The following is a 19,827-nucleotide window of genomic DNA, read 5'->3' on the forward strand; positions in this document are numbered from 1 at the left end:
CCCTCGTGTGAGTGCTCAGCAAACTGGACAGCAAATGTGACTAATAAACAAATAATAGCTGGAGCATGTGGAACCTCTGTACCTAAAACAACGAGGAGTCCTTGTGGCACCTTAGAGACTAACACATTTATTTGGGCATAAGCTTTCATGAGCTAGAACCCACTTCATCAGATGCATATATATATATATATATATATACCTGCTACTGTATTTTCCACTCCATGCATCTGATGAAGTGGGTTCTAGCCCACGAAAGCTTATGCCCAAATAAATTTGTTAGTCTCTAAGGTGCCACAAGGACTCCTCGTTGTTTTTGCTGATACAGACTAACACAGCTACGCCTCTGAAACCTGTCACCCTGCAGCTACGTGTTTCTGTTCCAAAAGATTCTTAAGTTACGTTTTCATAAGTATAAAAATTATTGTTGTTGACACTTTTTCTGAACAGGTGTATCCTCTCAGCCGTTTGGGAGGTAAACTTGAAAGCTGGGTTAGATAGTTGCCTTTCCGGCGTCTGCTGAAGGTTTCCTCGATTTCCATATGGCTAAGATGACTACACTATGTGCGGCTCCCAAATTGTATTGATTCACATACTAGCTTCTTAAAAAATTGTTGTGACGTGAATGGATGGAACATTAAGCTTACGTGCTGCCAGTGGTACTAGTACCAGAGTTTCCGAACCCCTGAATTCTAGGCCAATTGCAAAGACCTCAGTTACTTAGCTAATTAAAGACTACTGTATCTAAATGCAATCTGTGTCTCAGAAGTTTGTGCACTGCAGTGGCACATATGAGACACATATAACTCCTGGCCTGGTGTCTGACTGCCCAGCAAGGGGTCCCAGTGCTGCAGAGGCAGCACAATGAGGTCTTTATGAGGAAGGAGCACCATATGTGTCTCTCATATGTCTGGCCATTTTGTAATGTGTACACCATCTCCAGTTCTGGGGCTCGTACCTGTATGTTCCATTCCGGACCATAAGTGGTCTTGAATGATAAATAACCATGCACATTAACTAAACTAATTAGCAAGTATTTAATGCATTGCTTGAATTCCATCAATTGTGGAGTGAGTGATAAACCCCTTCAAGAGGGCTCAGTTAACCTCTCCAGTGAATATTTTTTAAAACAGCTGCTCTCTGTTGCAAGCTTGTGAATTCCAAAAGCAAAATTTCTGTTCATTTAAGTAACTTAATGATCCTGGAAAAAAAAAAAAGGTCCCTGTCAGGGGTGATTAAACAACATTTTTTAATTTTCTCACAGGTTGATAAGGAGATTTAAAAAAAGAAAGGGGGAATAGAATAGAATGAAGCAATAAGGAAATGAAATGGCTGGGGGTGAATACTACATTTCTTGCATTAATAAAAGCACCTGAATTTACTATGATTCCTGCCCTTCTCTATAGAGGCGGGGTTGACCCATTGGGTTTGGATCCATATCTGATTCCAAACTTACCCCGAGGGAAGATGTATTTGGATTTGCTGTTCCAGTTCTGATCCAATAAACAGAGAGGCCTTAACTATGAAATTTTGGAACTGAACTGGGTCCAGTGTTCCATTTCTGGTCCATTTCCAGTTCTGAGTAATCATGTGTGCTTGGTTTGCACTATCTTTCTGTCTTTGTGTTGAACAGATTCCAGTGGTGGCCATCATGACAACAGGTGGTGGAATGAGATCATTTACAACGACATATGGTAGTCTATTGGGTCTCAAGAAATTAAATGTCTTAGACTGTGCAACATACCTGAGTGGTTTGTCTGGCACGACGTGGTAAGCAGAACTCAATCAGGAGTTTTATTTAATCTTTCTGTAAGATGTTGATACAAGAGCTCTGGTAAAAAAATATCATGGAGATGCTAATAGCAGCTCTCCATCATAAAGATTGTAATCCTATTTCTATTTTGGAGATCCTCCATAGGTCAGGGTGCAACCAATTTCCATTATAAAACCTTATTTTAGCCCTTCCCCATAAGTTGTCTTGACATTTTGGTTTGGTCTGAAAATTGCCAGAATGGCTGTGAAGATTCTGCAAAGTTTGAAGAAAATCTAACAAACTGCTTTTCAGTTACAGGTCATTCAATATTACCTTAATTTGAAAGTTTGACTTTGTCTAACATTTCTTTATCTGCCTCTTGCCCAAAATGACTTATTACATCTTCCAGCTTTCCATCTACTGCAGTTAAAATCCTTTAATATGTTGCACCAGCTGTATCTGAAGAAAATGGGTAGTGTTTAAGCACTGTTGTTAGGGATTTGTTGTTGTTTATAGCTTTGGGTCCAAACCTGTTTCCACTGTTGTCCGTTGCTGGTTGGGACTACCACTACTATGAGATGGGGCTGGTTGGCTGTACAATGGAAGCATGGCAGTGCAGTGTGCATATTCGTCCTGTATGCCATACATTTGGGATGGGATCAACTATCCCTCCCAGTGCAGTTCCATTTCACCCTAAACATTGGTCTGTCTGTCTGGCAGCCTTTGGCCCAGAGTGAGCAGTAATAAGCTAAATGGTGGCCTTAAAGTGGGGTGATACCAACACTGTAGTTAAAGTTGAGACTAGCTTAGGTGTGGCCTGCACTAGAAAGTTTAATCAGCATGGTTTAATAGCTGATTTTTCTAAGTGCTCTAAGACTTCACATAGAATATCAGGGTTGGAAGGGACCTCAGGAGGTTATCTAGTCCAACCCCCTGCTCAAAGCTGAGCCAATCTCCAGACAGATTTTTGCCCCAGATCCCTAAATGGCCCCCTCAAGGATTGAACTCACAACCCTGGGTTTAGCAAGCTAATGCTCAAACCACTGAGCTATCCCTCCCTCCTGAAGTAACATCAAGCAGGACTCTAAAGAGACAGATTAAGAATTTAGTGACTAGTTTATCATCTGACCAGGCACTTGAACCCTGGACCCTCAGATTAAAAGTCTGATGCTCTATCAACTGAGCTAGCCAGGCTCACATACTTATTCTAAGTGTCTTTAAAATTGTTGTCTAACATGAGGATCCAGAGTAGGATTAATGATCCAAATTTGAGGTAATTCGAAGTAGGGGGTTCTGAGATATAGTGCCTCCCCCCCCCCAAAAATCATGTGACATCAAAATGTTATGGCTCATATCTTTTTTCCTCACACTTTGGGCTCAGACTGTGGCTCTGAACCTCCCCAAACTTATATTAAAGAGCAGGAAGATGAGAGACTCTAATAAGCAGTGGTATTAGGGTAATGTAATCATGCCACATGCTCCTAACAATGGGACTGCGTGTGATCAAAGAAAAGCAAGGAGCTGTGGCTCTCACATAAGAACGGCCATCCACCTAGCCCAGCCTTTTTCAATTCCAATATATCTTTTTTGAGATGGGGTGACCACATCTGCACACAGTATTCAAGATGTGAACATACCATGGGTTTATATAGAGGCAATATGATATTTTCTGTCTTATTATCTACCCCTTTCTTAATTATTCCCAACATTTTGCTAGCTTTTTTTATTTGATTGCTGCTGCACGTTGACTCCAAGAGCTCTTTCTTGAGTGGTAACAGCTAATTCAGACCCCATCATTTTATATATATAGTTGGGATTATGTTTTCTAATGTGTGTTATTTTGCATTTGTCAACATTGAATTTAATCTGCCATTTTGTTGCCCCGCAACCCAATTTTGTGAGATCCCTTTGTAGCCCTTTGCAGTCTGCTTTGGACTTAAGTATCTTGAATAGTTTTGTATCATCTGCAAATTTTGCCACATCACCATTTACCCCTTTTTCCAGATCATTTATGAATACGTTGACTAATACTGATACCAGTATAGACCCCTGGGGGACACCACTATTTACCTCTCTCCATTCTGAAAACTGACCATTTATTCCTACCCTTTGTTTCCTATCTTTTAACTAGTTACTGATCCATGAGAGGACCTTCCCTCTTATCCCATGATAGCTTACTTTGCTTAAGAGCCTTTGGTGTGGGACCTTGTTAAAGGTATTTCTGAAAATCTAAGTACACTATATCCACTGGATCCAGCTTGTCCACATCCTTGTTGACCACCTCAAAGAATTCTAGTAGATTGGTAAAGCATGATTTCCCTTTACAAAAACCATTTTGACTCTTCCTCAACAAATTATTTTCATCGATGTGTCTGACAATTCTGTTCTTTACTATAGTTTCATCCAGTTATCAAAGTCAGGCTTACCGGCCTGTAATTGCCAGGATCACCTCTGGAGCCCTTTTTCAAAATTGGCATCATATTTGGTACAGAAATGACTTGCCCATCATCACACAGAGACCCTGTAGTAAAGCCAGGATCTGAACCCACATTGCTTATGTCTTAGGGCATGACCTTAACCACACAACTACATTTCATCTCACCTTTTCCTCTCACAAGGCCAGCAAAATCAAAGGGGTTGCTAAACATTAGGAAATGAATCCAGAAAAGCCATATTCTAAGGAGTGCCATAAACTTGATGCTGACTGACTAGAATATGATGCCAGGATACTATCAATCAAAACAAACTTATATTTATCATGAAAAAATCAACATAGAAAATAAAATTTCAACTCTACAATAAATTATCCAATCTATGCAAACTAAAGATTCACACCTATTAATTTCACCCTTTAAAATGCTGCAGTCATTGGAAAAAGGAAATATCAAACACCAGAAAAATTTTTACTCACACAGGCCTTTTATAGAACAGTCATAGAAACCGCAAATGATATTTTCCCCCACAAACTGCTATAAAAAAATCAAGTAGTGCACAAACTACAAGAAACACTTAAAACTGACACTCTAATAAAAGAACAGAATTTTTGTAAATTATTTTTTGTTTATGTTAATGTTTTTCTTTCTATATTACCCTTCCCCAGGACCATGTCACACTTATATAAAGATGCTTATTGGTCACAGAAGGATCTAGATGAGAAAATCTGTGAAGCCCAGAAATGTGCGACCAAATGCAAGATGAGTTGTTTCTCTATGGATCGCATGAAATATTTTAATCAGCAGCTGTGTCAGCGTAAACAAGAGGGATACAGGACATCATTTATAGATCTGTGGGGGCTGATCATTGAATATATGCTGCATGATGGGGTACAGTATCTATTTATTTTCTCAGAGAGCTGCAGATGTTTTCTCTATAAGAATTAGGAGCAATAAATCTGTGAGGAGAGATTGCATGCCCTGCGGTGCTGTAGAGTTATCTGCATCAAGAAATTCTATTGGAATCAAATTTATTTTGGAATGGTTAGGTATAAAATGACACCATATATTGGGGTGGCCAAACTTACTGACCCTCCGAGCCACATATGACAATCTTCAGAAGTTCGAGAGCCAGGGCGCACCAGCTGGAGTGAGGCTTCAGCCCCACGGGGCGCATCTGATGGGGGCTTCAGCTGCACTCCTGGTGAAGCCCAGAGCCCTGGAAGACACTCCCCACCCGGCTAAAGCCCCAAGACTCCCCTCTTCGCAGGGCAGAAGCCCTGAGCTCCGCCCCAGTCTGGTAGGTGGAGAATGGGGTGCGCATGGGGGGCTCTGCAAGCTGCACTCTAACTGTAAAAGAGTCTCATGCGGCTCATGAACCAGTTTGGACACCCCTGCCAGACATTAAATACATTGTATTTTGGCTGCAGGAACACTGAAAGTGCGGCAGATCCTTAACTTCTTTGTGATGTTAAACTGGAGGCCAGACCTCTTTTTTGCAGATGCAATTTGCACATGCAAAAAGCGTTGGCGGTGCAGATCACAATATTTTCATTTCTATGAAAATCCTATGTAACAGCAAGGTATGATGAGCAGTCGTAGTAGTACCTCGTAATCTACAACCAGAGTCCAATAGCTAGAGATGTATGTACTCTGTTTTGCATCCACAGTTTAATTACAAGTACAAAAGTGTGAGTGCAAATTTTGCGAGTGGCTATTGCACCTGCAAAGGTGCGGTCACTCTCCAAATTCAGCCTTGAACCATAGGAGCCATGAAATTCCACCACAATAGCTTGTGACCCCCATTTGGGATTATTGGGATTATTCAGGTATAGTTTTTAAATTGAAAATGTATCTTTGAAAGCTGTCGAATGGCCACAGGGTTTTGACTTATAGCTCACAATTATCTGTGAAGTACACTTTGATGTCATCTCAACCTTAAGAGAGAGGTGAGTGAACGTGGGCATGTGCAACATCATTGATGCTTTTTCTGTGTTGCATTTCATATAGCTGGAGGTTATCACAAGATTTTTAATAAGTAAAACATGCTTTTTAAGATCACTATGGAAATTAGGGTTGCATCAGCACTGCTATAACTGTAATTGAGGAAACACTCATCAGAATACTACTGGGGGTGAAGTTGTCTATGCTTGTTCTAAGTGCAAGACTACATTTTACAACAGAATAGCATAAAATGTTTTTTTGCCCAGGCTTGAGATAGCCAAATGTGAAATAATGACACTTTTTACCAGTTAAAGATTTTCTATGCTGTTTTTGTGCTTAGATAACCAGCATTTCTGAAACTTGCAAAAAGGTCTACTATATGAAGCATACTACTATATTTTGTAGATTTTTTTCTTTTAGAAAGAATTAAATTATATATATTTCAGAATAGCAAACAGGTTAGTTTTATACTATCATTTTAAGTGATGCACTGAAATACAGTGCTCTTGCTACGCTAAAATATATGTGTGTGTTTGTTTATGGAATGTTGTTCATTAAACTAGCGTGTATACTGTTTAGGTGGCTCTGTCTTATGCTAGATCATATGAAATCTTCTGCACACTTTAGCCAATTTTTCCTCCTTTTGAATAATCTCTACCATGTTTATTTAACTGTCAAACTGTCCATAATCTTCAAGGACATGCAGCTATCAAAGTTGTCTGCTGTTCATGGGACTTTGGAATATCCCAGACAGACAGACCCCCTGGTTACAAATACAGCCTTATAGAGAAGAACTTGGTTGGGATTCAGGTATTTCACTATAATATTCTGAAACCAGACAAGGCACCAGATTATGATGGCCCTTGTGCAGTCACTGGGGATGGGGTCATGGAAGAAACCTACTCACCATCCCCTTATATGACCACTGAAGGGTCTCCCTCGATAGCAATCCCTTCAGTCAGAGAAAAGTAAGGACTGTTTTCTCCCCACTCCGCCCTGGGGAGCAAATTGCCTGAAAGGGGTTGGGGGAGATGACAGGGTTGTGGCTCTTCCCTTCCTTCCATTCCTTGTACCAGCTCACAAAGCAAAGCTGAAACATCAGGAAGTGCAGACTGGGTACACCTGTGTGCATTGAGTAGCCTGGGGGGATTGTATCTGCCTGAGGAACAATCATTGCCAGTGTTTCTCCTAGGGTGGCAAGGCTCTGTGCCACCTTGCGTACAGTGCTGGGGCATAAATGCTGCAATCTAGTTCACAATAGAGAGGTTCCTGTGTCATTTCATGCATTCTCAGGTAACTATTTTTCTTCAAAAACAGAAAGAGAACCATAAACTCTCGGACCAGCGGGAAGCGGTGAAAGAGGGTCAGAATCCATTGCCCATCTATGTGGCAGTCCATGTCCGGGACAAATATAGCACTCTAGATTTCAAAGGTAACAATGATGTTCAAGCGATGTGTTTGATTATAAATCTACCACGGTTTGGGTTTTGTCATAGGCATACTTGTTCAGTTGTTGTTTGTTCGTTCTTTGCGCTCTGGAAACGCTTATAGACCGCAGCCCCATTTGTGCTGTACAAACATTTGCAGAGGGTGTGTGTGCACTGTAATCAGGACAGCACATGTAGGCATATCCAAACTAGCCGTAATGGAGCTAGCTTGCTAAAAATAGCAGGGTAGCCATGACAGCATAGGCAGCACAGCATGGGCTAGCCACCTGAGTACGTACGTAGGACCCTGGGCAGGATTGTACTCGGGTGGCTAGCCCATGCCACCACCATGTTGCCAGGCCTACACTGCTCTTTTTAGTGACCTAGCATGATCAAAGCTAGTTCGGGTATGCCTGTATGTGCTGCAGTTGTGCCTCATGGTTGTTGTGTAGACATACCCAAAGAGAGAGCCAAGGAGAGTTTTGGGGATTCCAAATTTCAGGATTCTGATCAGGATTAGAAGTAAAAGTGTAGAAATATCATATGACAGGCTGTTCTCAGAATGTGTTCTGGCTGATTGGAAGAAGAAACCATTGGAAATATTTTTAGAAATAAATGCTGTTTTCATGACCCAAGAGGACTTCACTGAATCTTGCTCATCACTACTTCAGTATTTTTCTCTTCAGCCAAGAAGAGAAAAAAGCAAATCAAGTACTGGGCTTCCTTTCACTGCTGAATTGCATGTATACATTTGTATACACCTAATTTATGCGCACAATAGAAATAGGCCTGATTCTGCTAACTCCACTGATGTCAGGGGAGTACTTCTGGTGTAAAACCAGAGAAAGTGAAAGCAGAATTAGGCCTAGAGTACACACACAAAACAATGTATTTGTGTGTGCACATGCCAAGTTAATTGCCTAACTTGCATATAAGGTAACTTCACATATAAAAGAGACACAAATTCATGAATTCAGCTTCATGCAGCTAACTTTGAAAATCTGGCCCAGAAGATCATAGAATATTAGGGTTGGAAGAGATCTCAGGAGGTCATCTAGTCCAATCCCCTGCTCAAAGCCGGACCAACACCAACTAAATCATCCCAGCCAAGGCTTTGTCAATCCAGGCCTTAAAAATCTCTAAGGATGGAGATTCCATCACCTCCCTAGTTAACCCATTCCAGTGCTTCACCAGCCTCCTAGTGAAATAGTGTTTACTAATGTCCAATCTAGAGGTTGGTTTGTAAATTATACTTTGCAAAGATCAGATAGAAAACAGAAGGCTTATTCCATCTCAAAATCTTTGATTCATTTAGTAACAGTTTCTCTCTTTCCAGTCATTTGGGAGACATTTCTAAATGTCTTTTTTGTGGCTCTGTTTGCAGAATGGGTTGAGTTCACTCCTTATGAGGTGGGATTCCTGAAATATGGAGCATTTGTTCGCACGGAGGATTTCGGAAGCGAGTTCTTTATGGGACGTCTGTTAAGGAGGCTCCCCGAAACCCGGATCTGTTACCTTCATGGTGATGTATTGTCCTGCAAAATGTCAACCTACTGTAATAACACAAAACCATAACCAGGAAGCGGATATTTGTTGGTCTGTAACATTCAGTACTAGGATAGTGCCTGCCAGGAGATGCATCTATCTATCTATCTATCTATCTATCTATCTATCTATCTATCTATCTATCTATCTATCTATCTATCTCATCCAAATAAGTATGCTAAAGGAATGTTAAGATTGCAAAATAAATCAAAAGTTAGGAAATGCCACAATTAAAGTTGTCTGTGCAACTATAATTTGGCCTCCTCGTTCATATGCAATATGATAGAATTGCAAGCTGATTTTTTGGTTTAGTGGCTGAACAGAAAAATCAAAACCAAACCAAATATTTTTCACATTTTTTGGTGAAACAAAAAAGTCAAAACAGTTTGTTTCAGGTACCATGAAACATTTCACTTTACCCAAAATGAAACATTTCATTTTGATCTTTGTTATTTAAAAAAAAAGTAAATTAAATTCAAAATAAGTGATTTTGAATAGAAAAATTGTAACTTTTCATTTAAAAAATGTCAAAACAATAGATTTAGATTTTTTCAGTATTTTGTTTTTTGTTTTTTACAGAAAAAATTCAGCAAATTTGACACAAGTCTGTGAAATGTTTCAGTTGACTGGAATCTGCATATTTTGGTGAAAAAAAGTTTAAAACAAAAAATTTCACCCCACTCTTAATTATGATAGAGTCTTTAATTACATGTTTCCATACTATTTTTCCACAGGACCTCTGCCCCCAACAGTCTGTAGAGTGGATGGTGCTCACTCAATGAGCAACTATTCAATATTTTGTTTTCTCCTCATTGCTCAATGTCTGGCCCCAGGCCTTATTTACTGCACACCATTCAAACTCTGCTCTGGATACAGGATTATTAATGAACTTATGGGCTTTTCTGTGGTGCTTATCTTTGAAGTATTTGAGTGCTTCAAAACCATTATTTGAATTAGATTCACAACATCCCATGTGAGGTGAGAAGGTGGTATTATTCCCCATTTACAGATGGGGAACTGAAGCACAAAGAGATTAAGGTCAAAAGCATCCACTGATTTTGGGTGCCCAATTTGAGATGCCTAGGGCCTGATTTCTCAGAGTAGTTAGCATTAGATAGCACCTCATATGTTCAAAGCAATTTCCAGTGACTTCAGATGCAGCTGTGTGTGCTCAGTGCTTCTGCAAATTAGATGCAAGAGTCTCAAGTCAGGCGCCCAGAAAGTGAGGCACACACAATTAGTGAGTACGTGTGAGTAGTTTGGTTTAAGTAACTTGCCCAACATCATACAGGAACTTTGTGGCAGAGGCAATGAGAGAATACAATTCTCCAGAGCAGAATTCAATTGCCTTATACAGAAGACCATCCCTTCTCATTCTGCAATACTCTGCCTCATTCACTACTCACCTTTCAATTTCTGCACTAGACAAGACATGGATTCCTTCACTACATAATCCTGATTCATCCCCAGAGCAAGTCCATCCTGTGCATTCCATGAGGCAGGGTTCTGTGGAAAAAATATTATGTCATCCTGTAATAGAGGATTCTATCATAATACATATGCACAACAGGACAAATTATTGTTCCTTTAACTTAGTGTTTTTGTATATAATTTCCTGGATATTTAAAAAAAGCAAAAGAAAAAGCAGTAAATCCATCATAGGATATCATATTGACTACCATCTGGGTCATCAGCAGTGCTGGAAACTTTAGAACCACCACACAAGCCTCTGTCACTTGAGCTAAGGGAATAACTGGTAGCAGTAGTAGGTTGTCATCCTTTATTTGAACCAGCCACTAGCAGAGGATGAGACACATACTTTCCAAGAGGGGTTTCATAGATATTTGCTGATGGCAGAGGGTGATAAGATTCAGGAATATTTGGTTCTATTCCTGGTCTGGAAGGGAATGTTCTCTATTGGTGACACATACCTGTCTGTCCAGTCCCTGTCTCAGTCCTGTCTCTTCTTCCCTATCTCCTTCCTGAATCTTTGTCCCAGGCTCTGCACCTGGCCAGCCCAAGCAGTCACTCCCTCTGGATCCCAATCTCCCCTTCCAGGATCTTCATCTGTTGTCAGCCCCCACTACATCTGAGTCACCTTCCCCAGTTTCCTCATTCCAGTACCCTCCAGCTCCTCGTTAGAATGGAGTTATTTGAAAAAAAAAAAAAAGAGTCTGAAGTTCAGGACATTCTGAGTTCTCAGTCCACAGCCAAGTTTAGCTTTGACCCCATGTCTCTAGCCAGCATGCAGCTAATGGAGATATGGGTTTATCAGCAGTATTAAAAATGAGATGGTAATACATTCTATGCACATGCTGACTCCCATCTTCTCTTCCTTGGGAAGTAGTAAGGTCTTAACCTACATATCCTAAAAGCATGTTTAAAACGAAGTCAAATGGAGTGTTTTGCTCAAAGGTAATGTTAAAATGGTACATGTGGTTCCAGATGGGACCATTTGAGAGAGCTGTTCAGAGCAGCTCCCATCTGAGATGCCAAAAGTGCGAGTCTGAGAAGTTTGAGAGAGGGTGTGGGCAGAAAAGTTGATCTTAGAAGGAAAAAAAGAGTTGCCGGAATGAAGGGGGATGGGGAGGGTTTGGGGAGATGGCAGAACCCTTCAACATACCAGGGGGACTTTTCCTTTTGATAGGGTACACTGTTGGATAACCAGAGAATCCCCATTCAAAGGGGATTCAGGGCAACTCAAGGCTGGGATGACTTTTGTACAGACAGTGAAGTTAGGGAGCCACCAGAAAAGGTAAGTCGATGGGATGATCTCAGGCTTATTGCAATAAAGCTCTAATTTCTACACCTGGATTTCTCTCCCATCACTTCCTCTGTTTCAAGTGCAACATTACTTGTGGTAAGTTAGAGATATAACACTCCCTGTGGTTGACTTCTTCAATTAGTTAAAGTCAGCACCTTTAAAGTGTCAAATACATTAAAACTTAAAGGTTTAGGAATGTTTGAATTGTGCTCCCCAAGCTCCCTCAAAAATTAACTGGAAGAAAATTGAACAAGTTGATGGGGAAGGCAAATGGCAGTTTTCAATTAGATGCTTCCAAATGTTCACTAGATTAGTTTCCATAAAATCTTTTTCCCTTCACAGGCATGTGGAGCAGTATATTTTCTCTGAACCTGTTATACATCTGGAGTTTGTCCAACAGTTCAGAGGACTTCTGGCACAGGTGGACTCAAGACAGAATAGTTGATATTGGTGAGACATTTGTATACCTCAACTTTGCCTTTCATTCATGTTTAAATTGGAGATTCATGCCTGTCTGACATGTGAAGCCTGTCACATAGTGTGAACATATTCTCTCCAGGAAGGTTTTCTTTAACCACTTACTGCAGAAGCCACAGATGGAGCTAGGGGAATGCCTTTGCTGCTGTGCAAAGTTCTTTTGGCTGGTCTAGGAGCAGCACTGATGGGACACTCCTCAGCTGAAAGAGAATTACCAAGATGCATGGACCTAAAGGAGGAGGATTCAAATCAGGAGGAAATATTGCTGCAATTATGATAACTACTAAAACTACAGTGTGTGTTAAAAAGGGTTAAGCTTCAGCAGGCAGTTGAAAGTTGCCACACATCCTGCAGAAAAGGATGCAGCATCACATTTGCTGTTGAATCTCACAGACCAGCACACACACAGACCAGAACCAGTTTCAGAGACCAATGCAGAGACTAAAACTAGGCAATATTACAGCAACAACAGTACCATGATTACTTCAAAAGTTATTGTTTGTTGGTTAAATAAATCATCCTCACACCTGCCTCAACCATCACTTAAATACAAGGACAACACCCTAAAATAATTATACGGAACCAAAGCTTTTCCTCTCCTTGTCTCCCCTTGTACAGAGGAAGAGCCTATGCTGCCTACGAGGCCACATGAGGTGAAAACTCACATGCTCGCTCCTGAAGGCCCTTTTTCCAGAGCTCTTCGAAATGCTTTAACAGATCGTCTGTCAGTTGCTCAATATCACAATTTCCTCAAGGGCTTCCAGGTGCATAATGACTACCTGGGGAATGAGAAGTTTTGTAGATGGAAAGGTAATAGCATTGGGTTTTTTAACTGCATCTTTTGAGATGGTTTCGGGTGTGGAATTTAGTGAGGCGGCCTGGGCTTGGAGGAGAGTGTATGAGCATCAATTTCTAACCCACCATAAGTAGCAAAATTTGAATCTAATTTAGAAAACAGTTGTTTGACCAATCACCTGAATTGTGCAAGGCTGAAAATCTGTAGTGATATCAGTTTGATACGGCTTAACTCCTGTCTCCTTGGAGTACAGTCACTGAGTTTAACTAACTGACGTTTAGCAAAGTTCATAGTTTTCTATGAGCAGAAAGAAAGGACTAAGGCTCCAATCCAGCAAAGTAGACAAGTATGCGTTTAAAGATTAGCATGTGCTTATGGGCTTTGCTGGACTGGGGCTCCATGGGCAGGCAGAAGGAGAGAGTTGGGTGCCCCCTGCAGGTCAAGGATGGGGTTGAACTGATTAAGGGAGCCAGGAATAGAACAAACACGGAGAATCCTAAATCAGAGAAGGTTGTTTCTTTAGGATAAAGCTGAGCTATAGTAGTATGGCAATGAAATTCAATTGGCAGTGTGGGATGAGCCCTTTCTTTTTCAACTCTGTTTTCTTCAAAGAAGTTGCAGATTTGCTCATACATTGTTTTTCTTATGACAAAAAATATTTGCCTTTTAGATACTGTGTTAGACATGTCTCCCAACCAGCTGAGCGAGCAACCAGATCTCCTTGGTATTGTAGATGCTGGATTTTTCATCAATACCAGCTGCCCACCACTTTTAAGGCTAGAGAGGAAAGTGGATGTCATCCTGCATTTAAGTTACAGTGCAGGATCGCAGACATTGGTAAGATGAGTCAATTTATCATTTGTTTTTTCCAGTGATAGCCTTTTGCCTGTGACCTTCCAATACTTAATAGCTAGAAATATTATGTTGTTTCAACTAATTTATTAAATTAATTACATTTTAATCCCTATATTTCCATTTCCAAGCATTAGAAGAGGAAGGTGATTCCAGGAGAGAGAAAATTCAGCTGCCAATTTCAGTGGTATGAATCCTTGTTTCAGACCATTGATCTACACATTGCAATTAATTAAAACATTTCACTTCCATCTTCATGTGATCTCATCATCACAGATCACTAGGGCTTAGAAACTGAAAAGAAGAAGAAAGGATACGGTTGTAGAATTCTTTTTAGTGTCAGAGATTTGTGAGATGCATTCCACCTGTGGTGAGTCTTTCAGTGTAGCAGTTAATGAAATTGTTCCAATTCCCTCTATTATGCTGGGAATGTCTGATGTTGATTTATGAATGTATTGAATCTTCTGAAAGACATCAGTCTGTTTTCCACCAGAGTTGTAAAAGGGACCTGTCGTGATATACACTGAATTGATTATGACTTCAGCTCAGACAAGATGGCTAATATTGTGGAAAATTCAAAGATGCTGCATAGGAATGCAAGGATCTTCTATTGAGTCACACTAAACTCAGATTCTAGAAGTGTGAATAAAGATGAAGATAATTTCTGCTGCCTCCAACTAGATGTGTGTGTTTATATATATGTGTGTGTATAATAATGTATCTCTGTGTGTGTGTATCTATATCTATGACATGACAGCCTCTCTGGAGCAGAAGAATTTTACAGGCTGGGAATGAGGGATACTACAGGGAAAGCTCTGGAAGCTATCTTTGGGGGAGAATTGAGGCAGAATCTTAGGTTTTGTGGTTAAGTTAATTAAGTTACCTATAAAGCCTTAGCCCAGGGAAGGAGTAAATTTGGATATTTATATTAAGTGTATTTACTTTGTTAGGGGCTGCGTGGGAATGCCATGTGCTTACATTGACCATCTTTATAACATGAGGCTGTTGACATATTTGAATAGACTGGTTTTTTTGTGAGTGACAATAGCTATGCCCCTACTTTTCAAGTTATATGATACACAGTATGTATGCCTAACAAAGCATCATTTCATCTTATGGCATCCACTGGGATAAAATGAGTTTCATGTAGGAAGGATGCTGAGATTTTAGCATGTTAATACAAACTATTTTCTATTTGTTTAGCATATATAGAATAGTATAGATGCTAGATGTGAGCATTTCAGGTTGTGAATCAAGTAAGATATATTATGTTACTTGAGTCAGAGTATTGTAGCTAATGAAAATGTAATCTAATTAAAAATGTTACCATGATACTTATATACAAGGGTATGGGGTTGCATGCGCAAACCAAACTTTGTTTCCTGACGTTTGAGCACTTAACCATGAAACCAAAACATTTTCTTAATGTAGTTTTTTCTGACTAAATTCCATAAATTATATTTAATGCAGCCTCTTTCCTTTTCTGACACTTCATGCTTTACTCTAAACTTTTGTTATAGCGGTCCTATTCAAGACCCTGTTTTAAGAATTCTTATCAATCTATATTTCAAGTTATTAGTCTAGCTTTAAAACTCTATTTACAGTTTGTAACAGTTACTGAGTTCTATTTGTATCATATGATGATTTTGTGTTGAGTACTCGTGGTGTGGGGGGGGAAGGTAGCAACAATACATAGTAGATGCTATTTAACATAGTCCATGGGTCTCAAACTACATGCAGCCTCACAGGTGTGCCAGGAGTATCTTCTAGGTATCCTATAATCTTAACCTCTTTGGGCTCTAATACTGTTCACTTCTGTAATGCTCTAGCCTCTGGACCAGGCCTGTAAATACTATGCAGATCAGAAAATCCCATTCCCCAAAGTTTTCCTGAGTGAGGAAGATAGGAAAAATCTAAAGGAGTGTTACCTGTTTCAAGATTCAGAAACCCCAGGAAGCCCCATCGTGGTATTTTTCCCACTTGTGAATGACACCTTCCAATATTATAAAGCACCTGGTAAGTTGTTAACAGCTGCAAAGCATTTAACTAAGGGTCAGCATGGCCGGTCTACCCACTCACTGGATCCCCATTTCTCATTTGATGACTCTTTCTACTGGCTGGGTCCCCGCTGGTCATTTCAATTCCATGAACCTCTCCACTGGTTAAAGTTACCATTTTCATTGTTACTTGTATCATCAACTGTCCCTTGCTATGAGATGCTCAGCCCTTGTTTCAGTCTCATGTTTCATTCTGTCTCACAAATCTGTTTATTATTAGTGTAAAATGTTGTCATCCAACTGCGATAAACCCAATACCACAGCAATGTCCTTTTGAATCTTTTTCCTAGGTATGAAGCGCTGCTGCTCAGAGATGGAGGGGGGCAAAGTTGATGTTACTAGTTGCACTTCCCCATATAATACCTTCTCAATGAGATACACTGATGAGAATTACCACCAGCTGGTAAATCTAAGTGAATACAACATCCTGAATAATGCACACCTGATTCTGCAGGCCTTGCGTATGGCAGTGGAACAGAAAAGGCAACATAAAAAGTAGACACCAGCCTATATCTTCAGGGTTGAGATTTTTGTATTTCCCAGCACATGGAAGGACCAAAGCTTGCTGATGATTGACCATTACACGCCATAAAAGCTGCTTAACTTGGATACCTCAGTGGATTCTCTTTCATCTCTGTGAAATGGCTGACATAGATAACCAAAATTCACCATCTGTGAAGACTTTATACATACTTTGTTCCCTAATTAATTTAATTACAACAAAGCTGTTTGTAGACTACTTTAAAATTATTCCAGAAATCTAATAATGAAGTTTAAATAATGTTAAGCTAATACAGTGTAATTTATGGCATATAGGAAATATATTTTAAAATATAAAAGTAAACCAAGACATCATAGTTGCAATTATAACACCGACAGACACTGGTCATCAGCGGGTGGGATTGAACCAGGGACCTTTAGAGTTTAGTGCCTGAGCTTCTACCACATGAGTTAAAAGCCAAGAGGCTGTTAGCTAAGACAGTAGAGCAGACTCATCAACTGCTCTTTCTTTAAGTGGTCTCAGTGCCACTAGATGGGCCAGAACACCACACCTAGAAGGTGTGTGGGTTACACAATCACTGGGGGGAATGGGATGAGTTGAATGAGTGGTTTCTGCCCTACAACTTTCCTTCCTCTAGTGCAGTCCACACCAAATTTTCTTGTGCCAGTGAGGAAAACAGGAGATGCTTCTTTTCTTCCTTCCCTCCCACTGCTGCTAGTCTCTGTAATAGCCCCCAATTAAATCATTCCTTCACCTTCCCTGCTGTAGCTCCTGTGGTTGGTCTGGTCATATGGGTTTAGCTTCATGCATAATCTGAGGCAGAGCTAGAAGTGTCAGCTGCTGCAGGGTTTATTCCTCCTGCCTTCAGGGGGTGATGTAGAAAGGCTGCATAAAGATACCCCTTCTTTCCCACCAGTTATGTTCCCAATTCTGAGATAACACTGAACCCAGGAGGGGGCACCAGAAAGCACTTAAGCAGGAGCCATGCACTCAGGAGTGGTGCATATACTGCATAAAGCAAAGTATCCACACCATGCAGATGGCATTTGATCCCCGAAACTACTTTCAGTTTAGCAATTATCTTGAAGGTCTGTGTCAAAGTGTCTGGAAACACAATAAGGACAAATGCCCTGCACAGTCATACAAACTGAGCAGTGAATGGCTTCTAGTTGTGTAATGAGCCCTCTTAGATTTGGGTGAATCAGACACATAGGTAGAGTAGCATACTGGAGAGTCAAACTCTGTACCTGCATGCTCCGCCCCACTGGTAGCTTCAGGTGGATAGCAGACCTATATGTGGGATCAAAGACTGACAGGGGGTTGGATTAAAAAAAATGTATTTTTTTAAGGAAAGTGTCTTTCCACTTGTGAGAGTGCCTGGTGTTAGCTGTAAAATGACAAACATACAAATGTAGCAGTCGCTGCATTTCACAAACAAGATATGTTGACAGTAATTCCCACTTTACTAATAAACTTGATGTCCTGATGCTACAAATCTACAGCTCAGGGCCCAGACATTAGTTTTTAAGAACTCAGAGTTGTGAATAAATCTGTGTTTTTGTTCCTTTTCTGCAACACCTTCTATAGTAAGCTCATCAGCTTTAATCTGAAATAAGAGGCTCTGTATGCCACATCAACAACATAAGAAATATCACCCATTTGAACCTCCAATCCTTACTGTGAAGAAAATGATTGGTTGTTTTTAGCCATAGCACTTGCACCAGTTGGGATGAAATGTTAGTTATAAGCAAATATTTAATGTTTTGATATGTTGCACAATAAAGGGTTGTTTGCAAAAGGGAAAATCAGCCTCTGCTCATATATTCAACTGATACACTTCAATGACCTATTTCATGATCACATCATGTTCTTTGTGACAGCTATTATTGGGACAAAAAGCATAACAAACAAAGCCTCGTTATGAGTATAGTGAATAAAGGAACAAACTATCCACACTTACCCCGATTTCTGCTATCTTTCTGAACAGCCTGATATGTGAGTTGATCTGGGGGCATGTGATTCCCCTTAACTGCATTTGGTATGATTTACAAATGTTATCCATGGTAAGTCAAATCTGAAGAATGATTTCCTGCAGCCTGTAACTTGTGCAGAAGGATGTATACCATCGTTAACTCCCCTCTGCACAAGGAGCATAAATTATGCTTTGCACTCCTTGTGGGATTTTATTGCACTTCATCATCATATGTTCATACGGTGTTATGATATCTAAAATGGACAAACTGTGTTCTTAGTTGAGCGTCTACTTATGACAGTAGACCCTATGGGGCCAACTCCTCAAGTAGTATAAATAGTGTAGCTTCATTGACTTAAATGGAGCTGTGCTGATTTAGAGCTGCTCAGGATGTGGCCCTAAATATCACAGTTAGTATTTTCATTATATTCTGGAGATCATTGCTGTAAACAACACAGCTATGCATTGAACACTGGAACTGTAGTGCCTACTTTTCCTTTTCCTCATCCACTATTTACTAGAATATGGTGATTTCATTACACAATGTATTTCAGTTTACCAAGAGCCACCACTGCTAGAATGTGCTAATAAAGAGCCATTATTAACTTGATGGAGCCATATTTTGCAGTAAAATATGCAATCAGCTCACATTAATTAATTAAAAGCAAGGCTGTGCTATTGAGTTCTGATCTCAGAAATCCAACCCAGCCACTTACACCTGTGTTTGATTTAGAGCTGGTCTACACTAGGGTGGGGGGGTCGATGTAAGATACGCAACTTCAGCTACGGGAATAGCGTAGCTGAAGTCGACATATCTTATTTCCTCATGGCGCGGGATCGATGGCCGCGGCTCCCCCGTTGACTCTGTTACCGCCGCTCGCCCTGGTGGAGTTCTGGAGTCGACGGGAGCACGTTCAGGGATCGATATATCGCGTCTAGACAAGACGCGATATATCGATCCCCGATAGATCGATTACGTACTTAAGTCTGCACGTACTTAGACTACTCTGGAAACTAGTTAAGTGTTGCTTTGGGCTAGCAAATTATAGCAGATCCAACTTGTCGCCAAGGATATGTGTATGCTTTCTGACTGCCTGGATTGTGCTCAGCACCATATAATAATGGATAAGAAACATGAATGAGTCCTTTCCCTGATGAAATAATATACTGTGTACTGTCTCCCAGTGTGACTAGTACTCCCATGTGCTGTTCAAATATATACTTGCCCATTGCATATTTAAATTAAAGATTGTAATTAATTCAGAATATTTGATATAAATATTTGCCCAGCCCTAGCCCCTGGGGAAGA

General features: G+C 40.3%; 1 protein-coding gene, 1 long non-coding RNA gene and 1 other non-coding gene across 3 annotated transcripts in view; 1 reads left to right on the forward strand and 2 right to left on the reverse strand.

The window, feature by feature from the left end:
- The window catches only part of LOC101934642 (cytosolic phospholipase A2 epsilon-like), a 52,362-nt gene extending 34,011 nt beyond the window's left edge, over positions 1 to 18,351 (forward strand). Inside the window, exons 13-21 of the mRNA XM_024106612.3 lie at positions 1,631 to 1,767; positions 4,851 to 5,073; positions 7,444 to 7,558; positions 8,938 to 9,075; positions 12,205 to 12,312; positions 12,958 to 13,149; positions 13,806 to 13,972; positions 15,817 to 16,003; positions 16,335 to 18,351. Coding sequence (XP_023962380.3) covers positions 1,631 to 1,767; positions 4,851 to 5,073; positions 7,444 to 7,558; positions 8,938 to 9,075; positions 12,205 to 12,312; positions 12,958 to 13,149; positions 13,806 to 13,972; positions 15,817 to 16,003; positions 16,335 to 16,543 — 1,476 coding nt within the window. The 3' untranslated portion in view covers positions 16,544 to 18,351. The remainder of the gene's footprint in view (positions 1 to 1,630; positions 1,768 to 4,850; positions 5,074 to 7,443; positions 7,559 to 8,937; positions 9,076 to 12,204; positions 12,313 to 12,957; positions 13,150 to 13,805; positions 13,973 to 15,816; positions 16,004 to 16,334) is intronic.
- On the reverse strand, positions 2,872 to 2,944 carry TRNAK-UUU (transfer RNA lysine (anticodon UUU)). Its single transcript has one exon. It is a non-coding gene; the product is annotated as a tRNA-Lys (tRNA).
- On the reverse strand, positions 8,953 to 15,978 carry LOC135983129 (uncharacterized). Its single transcript, XR_010600636.1, has 3 exons — positions 15,916 to 15,978; positions 10,505 to 10,604; positions 8,953 to 9,088 (listed from the first exon to the last, which is right to left on the reverse strand). It is a non-coding gene; the product is annotated as an uncharacterized LOC135983129 (long non-coding RNA).
- Positions 18,352 to 19,827: the final 1,476 nt, after the last annotated feature.

Source organism: Chrysemys picta, chromosome 4 (genome assembly GCF_011386835.1).
Source record: "Chrysemys picta bellii isolate R12L10 chromosome 4, ASM1138683v2, whole genome shotgun sequence".
Taxonomy (NCBI): domain Eukaryota; kingdom Metazoa; phylum Chordata; order Testudines; family Emydidae; genus Chrysemys; species Chrysemys picta.